We start from the raw sequence: 23434 nt of genomic DNA, 5'->3' as shown, positions 1-23434 counted from the left end.
TCTCATTCTGTTGACTTCCAATCCAGTCCTCTTTGTGTGTTACTTTGGAAATAGGAAAGGCATGAGACTGTTTGAATGGAAGACAATACATCATAAAGTTGATGTTTACAAAAAACTATCTGATGCCATATGAGTTGGAAAGGGAAAACTCAAATTCCAAGAGAAAAGACAATAGATTAGGAAGTATTGTAAGCAGTGGAGCTTCAAATTCCTAAATCTATTCCTCGTTTTATGTTGATTTGCTCATTTAAAACCTTTCAGCCATGTTTGAACTGACAAAGACAACAGTCCATGCAGTTGGGGTAAAAATAATGTGTGTTCTCAATTTCATGTTACTGTGGACCATTCTGTGATCCTCTCCCCAGGTCTGTTTTGAGTCACAGACTGCCTCTGCAGTGACTTTAGAAGAATCACACACTTAGAAGTTCCTTTTTAGCGGTGTGTGTAGACATTGTTGACCGCCTACACACGTTCAGTTCCTCCTTACTAACAAAACCCTACTTTTCTTCCGTGTTTTACCTCAACCCCAGGCACGATCCCTCTCCTAGACTGGATAGCACTGGATCCTGGGGATGACTCCACACCTTTGCCAGCGATCCTTAAAAATCCCAGTCATAAGCCAATCCGTGCATGACTTCTTTGGACTGCCAAAGGTTGACTGCCAAGGAGACTTAAGAAACCTCTTGTAGTCGGAGGAGCAGTCTTTTGTCTCTACTAGTGGCAACATTTTGTGACCATGGTGGAAGCCAGTCTGTTGACAAATGTGAAATATAGACAAGAGCTAGAGAGACAGTGTCAGTTGCAACAGGAGCCCAGATTGCACAGTGGCTGGGCTCAATCCTGTCTTTGCATTTCTGTATTTTTGCAAGCCAGTTAGATTGGGGTTTTTGACTACTTTCAGACAATATCATCCTATGAGAGATGTAAAAAGATCGTAGGGGGACATCCACTGCAACAGAAATTCCCATGATAGTGGAGACTGTATGTCTTGCTCGCTGCTTAGAGGACACCTGACTGAGTGTTGTTGAATGTGTGAAAGTAACATCCTAATTCGCAAAGGAGTCACTTCCCTTGAGAAACTGGCTCTTTCAAGTCAGGGTTTTCTACTGTTCTCCCAGTCAACAATATTTACTGATCTCCATCATGTCTAGACAATTACATAAGGTTGTGTTCATAGCTAACAAATAAATAATGTAACTAATAAACATCATTTGCTAGCAATTCTCTTAATAGAAACATTTTACATATATCCATCCATTTATTTTGAAAAATGATTAAAAGAGCAGAAAAACCTGTAGAAGACCAGAAAAACTGTGCTGCCTCATAGCTGAGAGGCACTGAGGTGAGGAGATTGCATGACATGTCCCTGTTTAGTCACACATCCAGGAAGAGATGGACGTGGGATTTGATCCCAGGCAGTCTAGCTTGACTGCCTTTATACAGCACATAGAAGGCAAGTTTGCTGACTATTGACAAAAGCAGCAAGGTGGCAAAGAATGTCGAGAACTGCTGGCTATGAAATATATCTTGGGGACTGGAGAAAAAAAAGGCAGGGTGTCAGTTTATTCTGGTTTTATAATCTCTAACCTCAGACTCAGCATAACAGACCAAGACTATCATGCTTTGCAATAAGCGAGCCACTAGCCACATATGGCTACTGAGCATTTGAAATGCGCCAGGTGTGGATCTGGATGTGCTATAAGTGAAAAACATGCATCAGATTTGAACACACGATGAGAAAAAATACATATAAAATCTCTTTCATACTTTATTATATGAATCACGTGTTATATTCTGTGAAATGATAATCTTTAGGGTTATATAACTATGTTGTTAAACTAATTTAACTTCTTTCTACATATTTAAATTTTGTTATGTTTTGTTTTTGGTCGCACTGGATCTTCATTGCTCTGTGTGGGTTTTCTCCAGTTGTGAGTGTAGGGTACTCTTCATTGCAGTGTGCGGGCTTCTCATTGAGGTGGCGGTGGCCTCTCTTGTTGCAGAACACAGGCTTTGGGCACATCGGCTTCAGTAGTTGTGGTTCTCAGCCCCTAGAGCCTGAGCTCACTAGTTGATCCTGGGCCTGTGGGATCTTTCTAGACCATAGATCTAACCCAAGTTCCCTGCATTGGCAGGCAGATTCTTTACCACTGCACCACCGGGAAAGTCCTCTTTCTACATATTTTACTGTTGCTGTAAGATTTAAGGTTATCTATGTAGCATGTTATGTTGTATTACATTATCTCTTTTATTGGACAGCACTACTTTACTGATTTTATGTTTCCTGATGTTTCTGGGCTCTCTCTACATTCTCTGTTAAAATATGCCTTAATGTTCAGAGACACTTTATTAACCGTTTCAATAGCAGGTGGGTATTGACCTTTTTCCTAGAAATAACTGTGTGTGAACAAAATTATTTAAGAAATTGTTGTTCTCAGATGCTCTTAAGATGTTAGCCATCTAATTAGCACTTTTGTAGAATGTTACAGGATTTGTGAAGTTCCGGAATTTGAAAACAGAAGAAATTAGAAAGAGGTAGCACTTTAAGTTCTCTGACATTTAAGTTACCAGGCTCGGTGGCCACTTCTGGAAGAAATCACTCTCCATGAGAATACACAGGTTTATGCCAAATGGAGATTTAATACTGTAAACTTTCCTGTTTTTGTATTGTAAACAGGGCAAAGGTCTACTAAGTACCACCTGCTTTTCAAACCAAAGTTTTCTGTCTGTTCTTTCTCAGACTACACCGTGGCTCACCGTGGCTGCATATTTTTCTTAGTCCTTTTAATATTGTAGCTTAAAATGCACTCACGGTAGACAAGCTGCGATTGTATTCTGAAGTGAAAGACTGAGGGTAATTTAGGATGAAAGTGGCCTGTGAGGTTGGAAGTTGCAAATGCATTAAAAAAAAAAAATCAGGTCCCCTCTTACCCCAAAGCAGACAGCAGCAAAGAGCTTCTTCCCATTCTCCTTTTTGGCCCATTTCTCCTTTTCATTATTTTGATTTGGTGTGACGTCTGTTCACGTCTAAGATATACAACAGCTAAATAAACATATGGCCTCACTTAAGGGAAATTTCCATATAGGTCAGTGCACTTTTTAAGCTATATAAATATCAGATTAATTTTGGATTTGAGAAAAATGAATGTTAGGATCCTATCCAAGATCCACACAGTTATTAGGTTTTCTTTTCTAAATTTTCAAGGTGAAAACATAAAGACAAAATGAAAAACTATGTCGACTCCTGAAAAAATATTGTTTGCAAAATGTGTGTTTAGCAAATTTAAATGAAACCTTTGTATCTCTGCATACATCTTTACTGAGGAGTTTGTGAATCAATCAACCAACCAATCAGTGAGCTAATAACTTAGTCAATGATCAATAGGCACTGAGTAGTTACTCTGAAAATTAAGGGCTTCCCAGGTAGCACTAGTGGTAAAGAATCCACCTGCCAATGCAGGAGACACAGGAGATAAATTCTATCCCTGGGTTGGGAAGATCCCCTGGAGAAGGAAATGGCAACTCACTGCAGTATATTCTTGCCTGGAAAATTTTCATGGAAAATGAAAAATTCCATGGACAGAGGAGCCTGGTGGGCTATGAGTGTGTGCATACCGCTCCCCTCCCTGACCTCCCCCTCCCACCCCACACACACTGAAAGTTAAGTAGAACAGCGATCCAGTTATTGACCATTTATTTGAAGACAAAACACACTCCCTTGGCAATATTTCATAAAGGTGAAACTTGATCTGAGCCCTGAAAACTGAATAAAATCTAAGAGAAGAAAGGTCAGTTCTAGGCAAGGGGAACACTTTGATCTTATAACAGAAGAAAAGTAATATGTCTCAGAAACAGTAAGAAAATCCCGCATTGAATGATTCTAGTCAGTGGTGAGGAAAAAAAAAAATTGGATGGACAGCAAAAGGTCACATGATGGAGGAGTTTTAGCCTTAGATATAGGAGTTTATTTTGATTTGGGAGATGCCAGAGAACTCATGTATTTTCTGTGAGAAAGTCAGTGTTCAGATATTGATTGAGAGAACACATGAGAAACGACACAGGGTCTGACCTTGTAAGCGCTAGTCTGAGGACCATGACGGTGGTGTGATCACTAGGCTGGTTGATGATCTTACGGAAATCGGTTTGTAAGAAAAATAAGACATAGCTTTTAGTTGTCATTTTGGACTTACAGCCTTTCTGTTTCTTTTTATCCTCCTCAATAGATGACCATTTCTTCTGCTTTTTCACACCTTCCTTGCTCAGAGAAACTTTTTATAAATATTTGCCAAGAACAAATCAATGAAATACTTTTCAAGTGTATATCCCCATCAAAAGTATCTGCCTACAGTATCTGTGTTCATTTAGCTGTTGTATATCACAGCACAATGCTAAACGAAATCCTGCTTTCTTCCTTTCCCATTATTTAAATTATTTCTCCACCCTGACATTATCCCCTTCATCCTTGCTAATAGATCCATTTAAAAAAAATCTCTTAAAAATGCCATTTCACTTTGTTTCTTGATTCATTCCTGCTAAAGGTTTTTGCACTTCTCTTTTGCTAATTAATCAGCAGTCATAGCCCATGTTATGCTTCAGTTTTTGTACATTATTTCATCAGATACTTAACTGGTACCTCCTGGAGGACAGGTAGCGTGTCACACGACCCCCTGTATGGCTAAGATCAGAGCTCTGAATCAATGTACTGATAAAATTTGCTGTCAAGTGATACTGCCTTATTTGGTGGTAGTGTTCTGGCCTCGGCACATGGCAGGTCTCACTCGGGCTATAACTACAGTCTTATAGTTCATCTCCTTGACTCCAACTCATCCTTCATTTGCTGCCCAGGTTATTTTTGTACGCTTGAGATTGGTATCCGTTCCCTCAGAGTAAAATCCTAATCTTTAGCATTCAAGGCTGTCTATCACCTGGTTCTGGGCCATGCTTCTAACACCCATCCCAGCCTTATCCTGCCAGATACTCTGGTGATGCTGAATCATGGGCCCCCAATGGTAATATCAAGCTTTTGATCAAGGCTATCACCTCAGGCTAGAATATACTGCTTACTCCCACTGGTGATTCCTCTTTCTTTTTTATTTTTAAGATGAAAAAAAATTTTTTTTCATTTATTTTTATTAGTTGGAGGCTAACTACTTTACAATATTGTAGTGGTTTTTGTCATACATTGACATGAATCAGCCATGGATTTACATGTATTCCCCATCCCCATCCCCCCTCCCACCTCCCTCTCTACCCGATCCCTCTGGGTCTTCCCAGTGCACCAGGCCCGAGCACTTGTCTCATGCATAAGATGAAAAATTTTAATATACATACATCATTTACACATACATACATATATATGCATACAAGTACATAATGTGTATACACTCACATAATTAAGGAAATTAACTTTTCATACTGTTTATAGAACATATATAATAGAAAAACTACAGTGTTCAACAGAGGAGAATTAAATTAATTATAACAAATGCATGCTATAGAACACTATGCAGTTGTTAAAAGTGATGGTCCTGAATAGTAGTTACTCAAAGAGTCTGGGATTTAGTTTTGGATTTTCAAAGCAGGCCACAGAAGATTTTGGGGGTGCTTATTGTTGCCTCAAGCAAGTCAAAGCTAGGTACAATGCCAAAATTTAGATAAACCTCATCTTTTTGCCATTGACAAAAACACTGCCTCCTCACTCTTCAGCTTCTTGAGGTGAGAATCACTGCCAGAAATGATCAGATACTGTGGTCAGACAAACAAGTCCTCTACCAAATACCTATTTCCTATGAAATTTTGGGTGATCACTTTGAATCACCTCATTGAAACACGTGTTGCCTCTCTGTGCTCACATGACAGATGATACGCAATTCTGTTTTTTTTTTTTTTTCTGGTGGGACTGTATGAAATTACATCTTGAAATGCTCCTGAACTTAAAGTATATGGGAAAAAAAATGTTATCAAAATAAGTGGACTGTGGATCCTAAGAGTATGAACTCTGAGAAATGAGAACAGTAAGTAATATTTATTTGTGGAAGTATGCGGTTTCTAATCTTAAGTCTATTTCAGCTTGTTCTACACTAAAGCACATTGGAAAATACCAACCGAGTAAAGTCTGTACTTTTAGCATCTCTGAAAAAGTCAGAACTCTTTCTTTTTGTTACTATAATCTGGCTTCTTCTATTAAAGGTCAAAAGTCATAGACAACATGCTTAGCAAGGGGTATTTATTTTTTGCCAAGAAAATGTATTTTCAGATGTTTGCAGAAATGGGGCTTTTAAAACCCGTCCTTAGTTCCTTGTGCATTGGTTGATACTTTCTGTTTCACCAAAATTTAAGAGTTGTTAATATTCACTCATTTATTCATTCATTCATTTGACAATGGTTCACGCAGCTGGCATTGTGTGCCTGGCAAGGCGCTAGGTGTTGGGATTCAGCAGTGAGCAGAAAAAGACATGGAGTCCTTGAATTGTGACATCCGCAATCCAAGGGGAAAAGAGAATTATTATCGTACAAATAAATGAGAATTCTATTAAGCGTGCTAAATTAGAGAAGCTGGTGAGAAAGTCTAAAAGGGAATCTGACCCAGGTAAGGAGGTCAGGGAAGGCTTCCCCGAGGAAGTGACAATTGCACTGATCTGTAAATGACGAGGAAGAGCTAAAATTGCATTCCATGCAGTGGGCCTATGATGGGCAAAGGCCCTGTGGGAGCAGTGGGTCTGGCAACCACGGGGGCGTGGAAGTAGGTTGGTGAGGCTTGCAGAGAGAGCTGGGGGACTTGTGGTGGAGACAGGATGGAGTGGAAGGAGGGGTCAAGCCCACACAGGTGTTAGACCATTTTAGGGATGCCTTTGTCCTGATTGTTTGGGAAAACTGTCAAGGGTTTATAAGCAATGGGAGATAAGATCAGGTTTCTGTGTTGAGAGGATCCCTAGAGTTCAAAGCAGGGAACACACTGGAGGAGGGAAAAAGTGAGTGAGGGCCGATGATTTGAGACTAGTGCCGTTGCCTGAGCAGATGGTGGTTTCTGGAATCAGGGTGGCAACAGAAAGCAGGCTGGAGAAAGACTTGGAGTAAAATAGCACTTGGTGACAAACTGGATACATAGTGTGACTCCTGGGTTTCTCCACTGGCCAAAACGTTTCCAAATTAGGGCTTGTGCAGATCTGACATATTTATTCTCCAAAGAAATCTCTTTCAGTGAGCCTCAGAATTTTTATTCTATCACTATTTATGGAGCACCTGTTATGTATCTGGTTGCTGGTGACACAGGAGTGGACCAGTTCAAGTCTCTTATGGATATAGTGCCTATTGCTTCTGGTAAGGCTGGTGAAGGTGAAGATCAGTGCAAGCAAGATAAAAACAATAAACTATGGGAGGTCAATTTTTCTTCTGGCAAATCAGAATAAATGTATTTTTAAAAAAATGCTTTACACTTTCTAAAGCCTCTTACTACCTCACAGGAACCAGTGGGACAGACAGGAAGGTATGACTTGAGGAGCCAGTACAGATGGAGACTCCTAAGGTCACAGAGGTGTGAGAAATCAGTACATGGGCTCAGTTTTTCCAAGATGAGGGTTCCTTCTCCTTTTCAAAATGAAGACCATCATCAAGGTTGAATAGGCAGTCTGCCAGAGAACAGTACTTTTTTCTCAATAGTCTCATTTTGAAAAATAAGACTCAAGGTCTCTCAACCACGGAAAGAAAGAGCATACTTCTAGATGAAGTCCTAGCTACAAAAGTTGTGTTCCCTGCCTTCATTATTAGCTGCAGTAATATAGCCAGATTCTTTACTGGCCAAATGAAGGCCGGTGAATCAGGGAAATTTTGGCTTTGTACTGATTCATCATGGAAGTGAACAGTTTCAGGTATGGATCTTGGAAGCTCACGTACAGACCCTGTGGGGAGAACTTGGAACCAAGAGAAATAAATAGGCAGGCCTACTTTCATCTTTGGTTGAATGGCATCACGGACTTGATGGAGATGAGTTTAAGCAAGCTCTGGGAGATGGTGAAGGACAGGGAAGCCTGGCGTGCTGCAGTCCACGGGGTCACAAAGAGTCAGACAACACTGAGCAACTGACAACTTTCGTCTTTATTTGGCATCTTCGAGTGGCTTAGTTATGTGAATAATTTTGGTGCTTTGTCTCTGCTACATCAATTTACTTCTCATGTTTAGCTTCATAAAGGGCTTTAAAGCAATGTTCTTATATTTTCAACAAGCTTGATTTTTACAAGACCATATTAGAAGGTTGATCCCAGGGTGATGATCTGACCTCCTGTGACCTACCAAAGCTTTAGAGATGGGAGCAGCATCTTCCCAGCAGCTGTGATTTCTCAATTCTAAGGACAGTCAATTGTTACTCAACAGGCCCATCAACTGATATCTCTTCTCTCCTAGAGGAGATACTTGTTTCTGCCTAATTAAGAAAAAACATCCCAACACACATCTGGACCAAATATTCAATAATATTATTTATCAAAATAAATTTATTAAAAGTATTCAAAGACCACTTCAAAGTTTAGCTGCCATCAGGACAGTTTTTGGCACTCATAATGGACATTGTCATTTTCTACACAGAAGCACTCATTCTAGTACAGACAGCAATTGACAGTTCAAACACAGGTCGTTTCAGTTTTAGAGTTATGTGAGACAACAGTACTAATGATCTGTAGTCATAGGAACTTCAATACCCTTGCACATAGTAAACATATATTACCTAAAACTAAAGAAACTACATCTAAACCACTATGTGGTAACAAGGACTGATTTAGGGAAAGATGTACAGCCAGCTAGCTAAGGCCACATAATCCCAGACCTATTGATTGTAAATGCTTCTGGACTAATAGTGTTACTTCGCTATCTTTCAGTCTCAAGCTTCTGCTTTTGCAGTGTGAGACACACCACATTTAGACCAAACTCTCTCTCTTGTGCTCCATCAGTTACGGACGCTGTCCCAGTACCAGCTTCTCCTACGTGGCGACCGGCTTCCTGATTCACTACCCAGCTCTGAATCAATAGTTCTGAGTGATGTTTCCTGAACACCCAGGCTGAATTCAAGGTCAAGTCTTTTCGGCAGGTGACAGCCTTTCCCCTTAGGAAAAAAATGAAATGTCCTCCGTTTCTGGGCTCCCATTTTCATCTCATGTAGCATGGGGTTCTGTGGTGATCTGCGGCTTTTTACACAAGTCCTGGTAGAATTCTGACTCCAAGAAACGTGGATAAGAGTTGTTCTCCATCAAGCTGTACACCCTTTTCTGGGCAGTTGTGAAGCAGCCACTGGTAGCCTCCTGTATGTTTTGGGCAATCAGAGTTTTGGTTTGAAAGTCTATGTTGATCTGAAATAAAAACAACAAAGTTTTATTCCATATTAAGAGTCAGAAACTGAAATATACAAAGTATTTGAAAACAAAGAAACAAAAAACCCAAACTACAATGTGTGGCCAGTGTCACCAGCTACATCAGTAAAGAAATGTAATTTACCTCACTGAGAGCCTGAAGTAGGGGAAAAACAGCTTACTCACCCACCCCCCCTTTAATTTGAGGTCTCTTTAAATTCTTTTCACTTTGGTGCTGAGGATGTTCAAAATATGCTGAAACAAGGAACTTTTTTCCCCCTTTACCTCTTTTGGAGCTTCTTTTTCTATGAAGTCAGTATATATTTTCTTTGCTTTTGAGGACAGCTTTTGGGGTGACTTGGTTTTTTTGAAGTCTTCACAGGCCAGCCAGAATTCAATATTTTCTTCACAGAATTCAGATTTTAAAAAAGCCCTGAATGCAGCAAGACCATCTGGGGGAGGGAAGGAGGAAAGCATGCAGAAATTGCATTGAGTGTCCAAATAATCCTTTATGTGTTTTCCTAAAACTCCCACTCCCCTGGCCCCATATTTTACTACCAGATGGCAGCAATTTTCTCGATTTTACTCAAACCTGTAATCCTCAAAATTTAGCTCTTTAACGACTAAGATGCCAGTCAGCAAAATACGTAAGTTGGCACACTACTACAAAAATATAATAACTTAGCTTTGCTGTTAACACAACTTATAGGGGAGGCATAAGTTCTTTGGGAATGAAGCCTCTTGAAAACATTGTTTGCAATGGAAAAGCTGACTCAACCTTAACAGACAGCAACTGCCATTAAAAACTGGGGCTATTTCCCCCCACTCCCCACCTATAGTGAAAAAGCCATGCATTTCCCTGGTTAATCACTGGGAAATAAAGGAGAAAAATAGGTCCCATATTACAGCGATTGTAAAGTCAAACTCTCCTTGGGCAAGCTGCTCTTTCTGTGTGGACACAGCCTTTCCATACTCTCCTGATACTTGAGATGGATCAAATTCAAGAGGTTAACTTACATTTACTGGCTAGCAGCTCATCAAATGCTTCTGACCACAGCTGGGCTTCCTCTGGAGAAGGCCTGCAAGAGAAGATCTGCACATCAGCTCCTGCTAGCCAGAGGTTCCCTCTTCAGCTCAGCAGTGATCTGTGCATATGGGCAAGTACAAGATTTTCAGCTTACTTGATGAAGGTTTGCTGTTTGCTTTTCTTGCCAGTTTTGGGCTTCCCAGGAGAGGAGGAATTTTGCAAGAAGTAACTCAAACGGCTCTTCCAATCTTTTAATCTACAATAGAAAAAAAAAAAAAGATACTTAGTGGTAACACTTGAAATTGCCACTGCAACTAAAGGCATTTTTACCAAATAAAGTTGCCCCCAGTAGCTACAGACAAGCCAAATAAGACAAAACAACTCCTCCAGTCAGTCTTACTCCTTTAATCCAGCATCTGAGTACTCAACACACTAGTTTCATCCACTCATCTGAACATAATTATTAGTTTTATAAGTAAGGATAGGACGACCTACAATTATAGGGTATTTTAATGAATTTAGTTTGCATAGTTCAAAGGCAGATACTATTTCTGGCCCACAAAAGGCAGCCAGTTTTTCTGCAAGGGTTAATTACAATTCTGAGACATTTCACACTTGAGAAGGCCCACAGTGGACCTGCCCTGAGCCAGCCCATGTTCGTTTTCCTTCTACTGTCAGAGCAGGAGGCTCGGGACCACCCGAGAAGCTGAGCACAATGAGGTGTGTGTGCGAGATTGACCGCTGCCTCCCCCAAATGCAGCACTCATTTTAAGAAGGTGATGCAGAATTATTTGTTCCACACTCTTGAGTGGGTGAAACTTGCTGTTCAGTTAAAAAAAAAAAAAAAAGGATATCTAGAATCAGCAAAAATATCTCCATCCCAGCAGTCGTGTAAGCAGATCAGAATTTACAGTGCCTCTCACGAAGGCCGGGGGCGTGTGGCCGCAGGATTCTCCAGTCATTTTCGATGCAGGGAGAAAAAAAGCCAACCCGCATCTATCTCCGCCCCTGCATCAAGAATTTTCTGCAGTTTCTAAACTCTACCCGAGCCCTTCGATAAATACCTACACCACACAGATTTAAACGTAACTTAACAAATTAACCTTTTACACACACACACACAATTTTCTTTTTTTCCTGCAGAGACGCAGGCGGGCTACCCAGTTCCCATAGCCGAAGCCCAGAGCGAGTGTACCCCGTTTGCAGCCGCCCGGGACAGCTGGGTCCGTAGGGGCGGCCAGTCAGGGAGGAAGAAAGCCGCACTCACAGGGTTCGCTTCATCTTCTCTCGCTTCTCCTCGTTCTTGGGCCCGGTGCCAGCGCTTTTGTCCATGGGTCCGCAGTCGTGCTGGACAGCCAGGAACAGAGCACTTTGCATTATCGCCTTGCACCTGAGAACGCCGTTCTGGAGGGGCGCGGGCGCCGGCACCCGTATTTATAACAGGCGGCGGCGCGGAGGCGGGGCTTCACGGCGCCGGTCCCGCCCCCGGAGGGCGCCGATTGGCCGACGGCGGCCGCGGGCCGCGCGGTCACAGGCGCCGCCGAAGGGTCTGGAAGCCGGGGCTCCGCTGACGTCCGCTGCTCGGGCGTCGTGCGCAGTCGGGCTAGACCCCTTGGTGTGGGGTCAGAGAAAATTCCCCTTTGAACGGTCGGGAGCGACCTTTGCCCAGTCGTGGCGTTCTGCCGTGGGGTCGCAGGGCCGTGGCGGGCAGGGAGCCAGGTTGGCTGCAGGCTCGGCGGGGGCGCTCGCTCCCCGCCTCTTCCCTCATTCCCTCCCCCGCTCTCCAGAGCTCCTGACCCCGAAGGGAGCCGTGATTCCCAGCAGGTAAAGGTTGCTTATTGGGAAGCCGAATGCAGTAACCTTATTTTGAATTAGGTTTACAAGGGGATGTGTTTTTGGAGCGCAATTCCTCGCTCCGCGCCTCCTTTCTTGATCTGGGAACTGACCCTCACCTGTTCTTCTTTGAGACGCCTTTTGATTTGAGGAAGGAAACGGAACGGGAGGAACAATGACAGTCCAGGGGCAGTGGTGTGATCTGCTCTGCCCTGGAGCCCTGTGGGGGAATGCACATTGGTCAGGGAAGGAAGAGGAGAAAGTGCTTTAACTGGGTGTGCGGTTTTGATTACCAGCAGGCTCGTGGCTGGGTCCGTCCGTGGGGTTGCAGATTTATTTCTCAGGAGTCCTTGGCCGCCTCTCCTTCCAGAACAGAAAAATCACAGCTCTTCTTAACAGGGAAACACCAAGAGTTCGCAGCTATCATGCACCAGAATCATTTTAGTGTAAAAGAGCAAGCATGCAGGATTTCCTCCTGAGTCACTCTTAGTTGGCTTAGAATTTGCCAGAACACTTTAATTGGCAAAAAAGAGAGGTGGGGGTGGAGGGAGGGAGGCGTTCACAGCTTCTTTGAATAAGCTTAATGTCTTGATTCTTCAGAAATCATCTTGCTGTAGCAGGATTTAAGTGGTTTGATTGGTAAGGGTAAGTAGATAACCGCCACTCCAAAATGACTTGATTTCATATACCATTATTAGAATTGTACAGTGGAATATTCAGGGTTTTTTTTCCTGAAGCATCTAAGTAGGCAGATTAACAGCAAGGTTTTTGTTGTTCAGTCCCTAAGTCATTTCTGACTGCAGTCCCATGGGCTTCAACTTGCCAGGCTTCCCTGTTCTTTACCTCCTGGTATTTGCTCAAACTCATGTCCATTGAGTCGGTGATGCCATCTAATCATCTCATCCTCTGTCACCCTCTTCTCCTCCTGCCCTCAATCTTTCCCAGCATCAGAGTCTTTCTCAGCCAGTCTGCTCCTAGCATCAGGTGGCCAAAGGGTTGGAGCTTCAGCATCAGTCCTTCCAATGAATATTGAGGTTCATTTCTTTAAGGGTTGGTCGCTGGTTTGATCGCTTTGCTGGGAGACTCTCAAGAGTCTTCTCTAGCGCAGCGATTTGAAAGCAGCAATTCTTCGGTGCTCAGCCTTCTTTATGGTCCAACTCGCACATTCATACATGACTACTGGAAAAACCATAGCTTTGACTATAGGGATCTTTGTCAGCAAAGTGATGTCGCTGCTTTTTTAATACAGGCTGCAAGTATGTTCTCTACTTTGTATTAGAGCTGTTAAAAGAAACTTGGAACTAATTTACCGTATTCTTATGATGAGCTGCCAGTAGTTGGAGCTCCAAGTTTGACTTGAGGAGTAAAACCTACAGTTATTACTAAAGAGAACAGCCATGTACTCAGTTACAAAAGGAAAAATCACTTAGATTTCAGTAATAAATATTTGAAAGCAAGTTTGTGAAATGTAAGAATGTAATTTTTCTCAAGTATATGCTCTTCATCTCGAAAAGAACTTTGCATGATATTTCCTACAGCCATTTTCACTTTCTGATGATTAAGTACTTATTTGTTGAATATGTGTAATACGTAAACATTTGCTTTTCTTTCTAGTATAAACGTCAGTATATTTTTGACTTAGAATTTTGGATGGTAGAATTCACTCATAGTGGAAAACAACAGGAGTTCTGACAAAGAGGCAGCAAGGAGAGCTGGACTTGTGTCAGGAAACCTAGTTAGAGTCTTGGCTTCACTGGTAAATACTAAGTAACTATTAGGATAGTCCCATCCCACCTCCTAAGCACCAGTGTCTCATCTTTAATAAGAGTAATGTGTCTTTCTTGTCAACCTCATTGGATATTATGTGAATCTTTCATGAAAGGCCTTTGTAAATTTTAAAGTATTGTACAAAAGTTTGTCTTTCTTAATTTGCATATGTGGGGAAAAGGAAATATCTGAAACATAGTTATTCCAGGTAGAAAAATCATTAAAAGATTAATTCAGAGTTAAGTTATAAATGTTAAGTACTGTTAAAATTAAAGATAATGTCACAGCTTCGTAGAATATCGGGCTCATGATAGATACTTAATGTCCTCTGGGTAAAAAACCAAATGAAAAACAAGTAAACTGGTATGTGAATTTTTCAGAGATCCTCATCAGATAAGTTCACGACCATAAATGTATATGTATCCATGTAAGTAACTGCTTGAAATATAGACCATTCTAGATGTTTCTTATAAGTGTTTAAAGTAACTATTTACTTTTTTTGCAAACCATTTCCAATTGACAGCTGGTATTAAGGTAAGCAGACCAGTACATTTAAAATGAAAGCTGCAGTCTTTAATGACTTCCCTTTGTTTTTTTGGTTGCAACTGGCTTTTAGGTAAATGGAATTGCTTAATATTAAGATGACACATATTTTCCATTCAGTGGTGGAAGAAGAAGCATTGCAATAGGAGGTAGATACTGCACAGCAAAACCGCAGCTTGAGAGTGTTTTGAACTGGACATAGGTTTTCCTGTCAGCTCTACTATGCCCTCTACTGGACAGGCTGTCTGCTGAGCACATGGGTGGTTGAAGCTTGCAGGGTGGTTCTGGAACTTTTTGTAGCTAAAAAGAATTAAGTTACAGAGGAAGGCAAACAGAAAAATACAAGTTTCTAGTAACAGGAAAGGGAGAATAATGAAAAGCAAAAGTGTCCCCTGCCATATACGCTCTTCTCTTCTGAGTGTATGCCATTATTAATAAAGACTGTTGTTATTATCTAAAAGTATTTATACATGATAACTTTCATACTTAAGCTTTAGAAATTTAGGAAGCAAGATATATACTTTAAAAGACACTAGAGAATCATTCTGTGTATTATCCTGTGCTTTACTTTTTTGGTCAGTAAGCTATCTTAGTTTCTAAATTTGTAAAAGTTGCAAATCTGTTGCATACGTCATGAATCTTTTAATTGGTGAGAAGTTTAAAAAAGGGGAAAAAATTAGGAAATTAAGTGCCATGCGGCAAAGGGTATGATGAGTAATTGGAAACTTTTAGTATCATAATTGTTGAAGTATTTGAGGAAGTGTGACACCTGTCGTGACATTTTTGTCTATCTTTGTCCTCCCCCCCCCCCCCACTTTGGGGTATTATTTAACTCTAATTGGTGGAATATTCTTTAAACAGACTGAACATATGACCCCACAATGAATGAACTTATGACCCCACAGGATTCTGTATTCTACTCTTCATTCCTAATATGATCTGACATTTAAAAAACTCATAATTGCTCTCTTTCTTAGAATGTAATTTGCATACCCAGGAGCTGAAGAGAGAAAGTCAGTGTTTTTGTCTGGGGTGAATCAGAGTTTCAACCACATACTTGACATGTATTATAGAGGAGTTAATGATTGTACTTAGTCCTTATATTGATAATTCCAGCAAGAGCATTTCCATAGCTCTGCCTTGAATTCACACGTAGTATGAAGTTCCGTCATACTCCAAATGCAGGCACGGCCTACTTAAATTTAATAATTCTCCCTTACCAAGTAAAGAATTGGATTCTGTTCGGAAACAACAGCAGGAGCATCACATTTTTTCCTTCCCAAATAAAAAATCCTAAATGTATCAATGTATTGAAATACGTCTGGTAGGTTCCTGTAATTAAAGGACACCGAATGTGAAATCTAGGTTTGGGGATTGTTTCCAGTATCTGCCTGTTGCTGCTCTGTTCTGTGACCAAGGACTGCACAGAATCTCAGGGGAGAGTAGTCGATTAGAAATAAGTCACGTAGGTGGCATTTTGTCCTTCAGGCTAGGAATTTCTTTGCTGACACTTGTTCTCCTGGGATTTTAATTTCTGCGCACAGAATTCTGTCAAGTCATTAAAATTCCAAGTGTCTATTGATTACTGTTTTGAAATCCTGAGATAGTGGCATCATAATATACAAGATTTCAAAGTTCTATATGCTATCAGTCACAGAGAATTTTTTTTTAAAGGTTGAAGAAAGGCTGCTTTTCATCTAATAAATGTGGAATCCATTTGCATTGGTATTTCCAGTTGACTGTTCCTATAAAGAGTATTACTCCGTTTCAGACACTGATTTTCAAAGATCTTTGATTCATGGACTACTTCACAAAACCCTAAAACAATGTGAATTTTCTCTCCCAAACACGTTTTTTTAAAACAAACAAAAATTCCAAAATCTTAACCAAATTAATTGGTAAAAGAATAGCACTTTCAAGGAGATAACTGTGGGCCTGATCCAACTGCCATGTTATAAATATTTGAGTTCTGAATGCTGAGCTAACATCCTTAGCTTGAAAAGACAAAATAATTTTGTCTTTATTTTCATAAATTATCCTTAGGAGAGCAGGACAGATGGAGGATTTGTCCTTAATTGGGATACTTGCTTTTAGTTCCCAGTTCCTGGCATTATGTTAGCTGGGACCCCAGAGAAATTGCTCAGCCTTCTTGTGCCTAGGCTTCAAATCTTCAAGGTGGAAGTAATAATAGAAACTTTCCTTTGTGAGGAACTGGGGAAAAAAAAAAAACATTTTGGGGAATGCCCTGAGTGTCTGGTGATGCACAGGCCTGGTGTTCAGCAAAACTTTACAGCAGGACTGCTTTCTTCCACGTGACTCTCTTTTGCTTTTTGTTGTTGCTTTCCCAACACCCATTATTTGCTGCTGCTGCTCCTTAGGTGGTGGGTCTTCCATCCAGGTGTGTGTGTGTGTGTTAGTTGCTCCGTTGTGTCCGACTCTGCAACGCCATGAACGGTAGCCCGCCAGGCTTCTCCTGTCCATGGAATTCTCCAGGCAAGAATACTGGAGTGGATTGCCATGCCCTTCTCCAGAGGATCTTCCTAACCCAGGGATCGAACCCTGGTCTCCATCCAGGTAGAAACGTTGAATCAGAAGGCCCTGAGTGTGTCTTCCAGTCCGAGAAACACCGGGACAAGCTCTGTCTTGCTTCTGCGGAGGATGCACCGTGTTAAGGATGAGGGTGGCCCGTGGAGGGTTGTTCTGTCCGTGGTGCTGACCCGGGGAGGCTGTATCTGCCCTCCACCAGCTGCTGGCCCCTGGCTCCTGGGCCGACGCTACCAGATACTGCTGCTTTCTGGGGGCGGCGGGTCTGTTCATCCACTGGGTGCCCTGCTAGCCCCTTTTACTCTTCCAGATGCCCCATAGGAAACATCAAGGATGTAAGGTTACTTTTGAAAAGGTTTTAAGTTCTTCCTGAAAAATGTTTTGAAAATGTCTAGCTCTTCCACATGCTAACATTTCTATATATTGATATTTTGAAAGAATTCTCCACTATCTTCACAGAGTGAGTTCTCCCTGCATTAGATATTTGGTGAAAATTCATTTCTTTTTCTTAGTGTAGTATAGGAAGTATGTTAAGTTGTCTCTAGTGGTTCTGCCTGTTCCTTTATAAGTACATTTACCACCGCCACCCCCCCCCCCCCCCCCCCCCCCCCCCCCCCCCCCCCCCCCCCGCCACTTGCCCTCCTTTTCTGATGATTGTGAGGCTTTCTTCTTTGGAGACTTAGAGACTTGCAGTGCTTCAGTTATTTTATTTCTTTCAGTTAATGCAGTGTACATTTGGTTTCATAATCTTTAAGAGTTTTTAAATGAATTTAAAAATAAACCCAGCATAGGTGAACATAGTCACCTGGCTTCACCAAGCCTAGATCAGCTGTGTTTAACCCAGCAGAGTGGGTCAGTTTCATTAAAGCTGCTTTGAGTTCATCTTATTAGAAGTTTTATTTTCCCATGTGTGTCTGTGTCTGGTTTCACATCCACGTTGCCTTCTTCATGAGCTGCAGACTGATCTCTCATCTTCAGTAATAATCTGACTTTCATAGTCATTTAGAACTTGTTCCAGATGCAGTATTCTTTTTTTTTTTTTAAACTTTTTTTGCTGATAAATAGGTTGGCTCACTTTTCCTCTCTGTTCTTTAGCTTCTTGTGAAATCAGTTTATGCTTACTCAAAGATGGGAATTTTCATCTGAAGCATCTTTCTAGTGCTGTCTGAAATTGTTCTTTGCTTTCTGGTGTACTTTAATGGCTGTTTGCTTGTAGTTACCTGAATTGGATGGGTTTCAATGAGTCTTTCAAAGACTTAGTATTTCTTGTAATGTCATCTTGTTCCAAACATTTAGATTTCTCTTTGCTAAGTCCTTTTGTAAAGGCCTATATTTTAATCCCAAGCAAGGAGTTGAAGATTTCCAGCTCTTTATTCTCCAATATTCTCCAAGCAAGAATACTGAGTGGGTTGCCTTTCCCTTCTCCAGGATATCTTCCTGACCCTGGGATTGAATCCGGGTCTCCCACATTGCGGGCAGATTCTTTACCGTCTGAGCCCCCAAGGAAGTGGATATTTATTTATGGCTTCCAGTTTTTCTGTTGCTAGTAGTTTCTTCTTGAGTCTGTCCTCTATTAAAGTTGATTAAGATCCTGTAACTTATTTTTGAACTAGGTTAAACTTGCCAAATTTTTTATGTCTTTCCTCCAGAAGGGCAGAAACTTCGGTAGCTAGCTCTCTGTCTTGTGTAAAGAAGGCTTTTAATTATTAGAAATCTGACTATGACTGTGAATAACACCATCTCCCACAGTAATCCATGGGCTCTGGCTCTGTTTTAATGTTCTTTAGGAGAGTGGCCACTGGCCGGTACAGCATGTCCAGAACCAGGGCCACACAGAGCAGCATGGTCATGAGCAGACCTCCAAGGACTGCCTCAGCTGTTCTGAACCAGTGCAGGTTGCCAGGACTCAGACGGCTTCATAGACAAACCCCAGCCGCGAGCATCTTCGTGAACCGGCCCCGTGCCTGGAAACTAGGGTAGGCCACAATGCAGGTGAAGAAGGGACACAAATACAGTAAATTATAGGCTAATGCTCCTTTTCCTCTTGATTGGTTTTTCATTCTGTGGTCCTGGAGGTCTTATTTTACCCACACAGGTCATGGAAACCTTCCTGTTCTCGGAGCCTCTCTGTGTCTGGATGGCCTCGAATGTATGTGGGAGAGGATGGGGAACAGATTATGGAGGATCCTGCAAAGGCTTCAGCTTTACCAATTTCACCTTTGAAAAATAAGAAATAAATCATTGAAGTTTTAAAAAGTTTTCAGCCCTCAAGAACGTGCAATCCAAGTATGAGCAAAGAAAACATTATTTTTTCAAACTCTTCTTGCATGTGGTGAAACGTGTATGATACCGAAGCCCTTCAGGGTGCTTCTGTTGAGAACCATCGTCTCTGGAGCTGTTGGATGTTGGCTGCAGCTTTTCCTCACAGAGGCTGACCCTTAGGCAGTGGGGCACCCGAGGTTTGTCTGGCTCGCTTAACAGGCCAGTCTTCTTGTCAGTGAGCCTGCAAGACGCTGGGGAGTTCACTGGCTCTGGCTGGGCATCTCCGCTGACTGGGCTGATTCACTCACGTGTCTTGGAGTAGACTGGAGATGGATCAGTCTGGACTCGGTGAAGCTGGGTGGCTCTGCAGGTCTTAGCTGTGTTTCTCACGAGTCTTGAGCTCAGGTAGGAGAGCAACAGATAAAGGTTTACGCAGCTCAGTGCTTGGCTCTGCCCATCGAATCTCTCGTCCTCGTCTTATAATCTGCGGTAAAGCCTGGTCTTTCCTTCCCGTGGTAAGGGCAGAGCACACGACAGCCACTGGAGAGCAGTCATCCAATTTGCATTTTAAAAAACTCACCCTGATTATGAGATGTCCACTTCTCAATTTTCTCTTGAAGTCATGATCCTGAGGGAGACTGTAGGTCTTCTGGAGTTGGGAAGTGGAGTAGGCGTCTATTTCTTCTCCTGGCATGGCTTGGCTCACAGGTCATTGTGAAGCTGGGACACATGAGTTGGCAGAGGTGAATGCTTACTGCAGTGGGCAGCAATACAGAGACGGCTAAACGGGCATTCCTAAAGCCCTGCACCCTGCCGACCAGGGGAGAAGAGGCCCCTCACAGCACACACTGTCTGAGGGAAATAACAACGGCTCCAGAGTCCAGGACGCTGAGGACCCCTTGCTGAGTAACTGCAGGAGTCCTGGGAAGCCTCTCCATATTTGCAGGTCCCCATCGCCCTCTCTGAAGAACAGGAAACGTGTGAATAAAATCCATATTCTGAGTCTGATGGGGCTCACGCTGGTGTGAAAAGTTCATCTTTGGCAGGACTGTTTTTTCCCAATAGTGCTCGCTTTAAAAAATCTATTGTAGAGTTTTTTGAAAGAATAAATCAGCGTGAACAACATGAATGTCAGGGTGCAAGAACCAATGCTCTGAGTCATTCCTCTGCTGTCTTTCTGAAAGGTGATACGCTTCTAATTCCTATTCTGAAGCAGCCGCCTGCAAGTTGGAGCTGGAGAATTTCAGTCAACTTGACATTTTGTTCCTTATCTTCTCTTTCCACCTCTGTGAGATCCTGGCTGTCTACCCCTTGGGGAATATCACGATCCCCTGGACTGGTGAATGACTGGAGCAAACCTGAGGGGCTTCTGGAAGAAGCCGTCTCTGCTTTCTGAAGCTACCACCATGGAGGAGTATCTCCCTTCCTTTTAAATATTAAATATTTAACTTTTGCAATATAATATATAAATAGACTTTCTTAACAGACTGCCTTTTGATTTTGAAGATTAAAGTGCTTATGAACTTCATGAAAGTGGAAGTGTGTGAGTCCATTGGGGAGGGTAGAGAAGAGGTTAGGTGGCGGTGGCTATCAGGTGTTAGAAAGCTTAGCAAAGATACAAGTTTAAGGTGGTCAGGAGAACTTTCTTCGTGGGTCTCCCAGATCTAACCCAGGAACTTTTATCAGTTCAGTTCAGTCGCTCAGTTGTGTCCGCCTCTTTGCGACCCCATGGACTGTAGCATGCCAGGCCTCCCTGTCCATCACCAACTCATGGAGCTTACTTAAACTTATGTCCATTGAGTCGGTGATGCCATCCAACCATCTCATCCTCTGTGGTCCCCTTCTCCTCCTGCCTTCAATCTTGCCCAGCATCAGAGTGTCTTCTAATGAGTCAGCTCTTTGCATCAGGTGGCCAAAGAATTGGAGTTTCAGCTTCAGCATCAGTCCTTCCAATGAATATTCAGGACTGATTTTGTTTAGGGTTGACTGGTTTGATCTCCTTGCAGTCCAAGGAGTCTTCTCAAGAGTCTTCTCAACACCACAGCACAGTTCAAAAGCATCAGTTCTTCGGCATTCAGCTTTCTTTATAGTCCAATTTTCACATCCATACATGACTAATGGAAAAACCATAGCTTTGACTAGATGGACCTTTGTTGTCAAAGTAATGTCTCTGCTTTTTATAGGGATATCAAATGGACTTTCTGTTTGGGAAGAGGTGGTTCTTTCAGCCTCCTTTACAGTGTCTGCTCGATTTTTTCTTAGATGCTGACGTTCCTTAAATGTCTTCTGGTTTTGCTCTGCATGTTCACACTGCATTCACTTCCATAAACTCAGCTGTGGTCTGTGTGCTGATGCGTCTCCATGCTCATCTCTCTCCTCATCTCAGACCCTTATAGCTAATTGTCCATTAGCTTGATTCACTTAGATGACTCATAGTTGCAGTGAGCTTATTACAAACAGTGTTTCCCATCTATGCACTTAAACCTGTTTCTTTGCCTTAGTTCTCTATCTGAGTGAATTGTTCCATCATCCACTTTGTGGCCTAAGACAAAGCACGAGGGTGGATGGAGTGGTCACCTTTGAGTTCCACCCTCTCTCAGTCCTGTATCAAGTTTATCCTGCCTATTAATTTTATGTCTTAAATAGATCTTGAGATCTATTTCCCATTTCCATTTTCCTAATCCTGTCTTCCTCTCTCTCATGGATCCAAGCAAAACTTCTTATTGATCCTCTCTGTTGAATGGTCTGTTTTCAGCCAGCATAATTTTACTAAAACCCTTGTCTGGTTATTATTGCTTTTGTGATTAGAACTGCTAGTGACTTTTCATTGCCCTTAAGATAAGTTCTGAATTCCTTAAATTGTCATGTAAGATCTTTTTTATCTAGCCCCTGAAATCCTGTCATTTGTTCTCTTATCTTTTATTACTGCTGCCTTGCTCTCAGTGCCCGTATCTACTGAATAGTTGCAGTTCCTTCCATGTGCCTTGCTTTCTCCTTCCTTTAGCCATTTGCTCACACTGTTCCCTCTACTTGGACTTTTTCCCATTCTCTTTATCTGACTGTCTTTTTTTAAATTTATTTTTATTTTATTTATTTATTTTATTATTTTATTTATAATATCTCTTTATTTCCCACTCTGTCTGACTGTCTTCTCTGTCATTCACAGTTTTCCAGGTATCACTGGAATGAACTTTCTCTCCTGCACACCACCTGCACACTTTTCCTCCCTCTGCTGACAAATCTGGATGAGGTGCTTCTCCTAGATGTGCTCACAGCCACCTGTTAATGTGCTTAACACAATGAATTTATTTTTGAAGACATTTTATTTACAGGTATAATAATTCATGCACTGATAGAAAAGAAACAGCAGTATGACTACTTCATGGTAGCCTAGACTATATATACTAATGAATAAATCATTTAACATTTTTATGACATACACTATTATAGTCACATTCATGTGTGTTAGTCATTCAACTGTGTGCGACTCTTCGTGATCTCATGGACTGTAGCTCGCAAGGTTCTGCTGTCCATGGAATTCTCCAGGCAGGAATACTTGAGTGGGTTGCCATTCCCTTCCCAAGGGTATCTTTCCTTCTCAGGGGTTGAACCCAGGTCTCCTTCATTGCAGGCAGATTCTTTACCATCTGAGTCTCAGGGAAGCTGTAATTGATTATAATTTTATTTTTTTATACTTTTAATTTTGTATTGGGGTGTAGCCAGTTGGCAGTGTTGTGACAGTTTCAGGCAAACAGCAAAGGGGTTCAGCCGTTCCTACACATGCACCCACTCTCCCCCACACTCCCCTCCCATCCAGGCTGTCACACAACGTTGAGCAGAGCTCCCCGTGCCGTAGAGAAGGCCCTTGTTGGTTTTCCGTCCTTACCACAGCATGTTATAATTGCCTGGTTTCTTGTCCCATTCCTCACTAGACCATTTCTCCTCCTTCCCCTGCCTCTTTCTTCCTCCTCTCCCTCCTCCTCCTCCTCTGAACACTGTTGTATCCTGGAACATAGAGAATCCTCAATAAATATTTGCTAAGGGTATGGATGGGTGGAAGTATGAGTGAATGGGTGAATGCATGGTTTCTTTTCCAGGGCATCTGGCAGCTGGTACCTGA

The 23434-nt window shown here is 41.9% G+C and overlaps 1 protein-coding gene across 1 annotated transcript; it reads right to left on the bottom strand.

Annotated features, from left to right (window-relative positions):
- Window positions 1–8469: 8469 nt before the first annotated feature.
- Window positions 8470–11786, bottom strand: RGS2 (regulator of G protein signaling 2). The gene is made up of 5 exons (XM_043485642.1): window positions 11633–11786; window positions 10520–10621; window positions 10356–10417; window positions 9624–9790; window positions 8470–9338 (listed from the first exon to the last, which is right to left on the bottom strand). Exons 1-5 carry the CDS (start codon window positions 11740–11742, stop codon window positions 9144–9146), a joined length of 636 nt encoding a protein of 211 aa, XP_043341577.1. The 5' UTR covers window positions 11743–11786; the 3' UTR covers window positions 8470–9143.
- Between the last annotated feature and the right edge of the window lie 11648 nt (window positions 11787–23434).

Source organism: Cervus canadensis, chromosome 13 (genome assembly GCF_019320065.1).
Source record: "Cervus canadensis isolate Bull #8, Minnesota chromosome 13, ASM1932006v1, whole genome shotgun sequence".
NCBI lineage: Eukaryota > Metazoa > Chordata > Mammalia > Artiodactyla > Cervidae > Cervus > Cervus canadensis.
The sequence above is the reverse complement of the archived record's forward strand: the minus strand, read 5'-3'. Positions and strand labels throughout refer to the sequence as shown.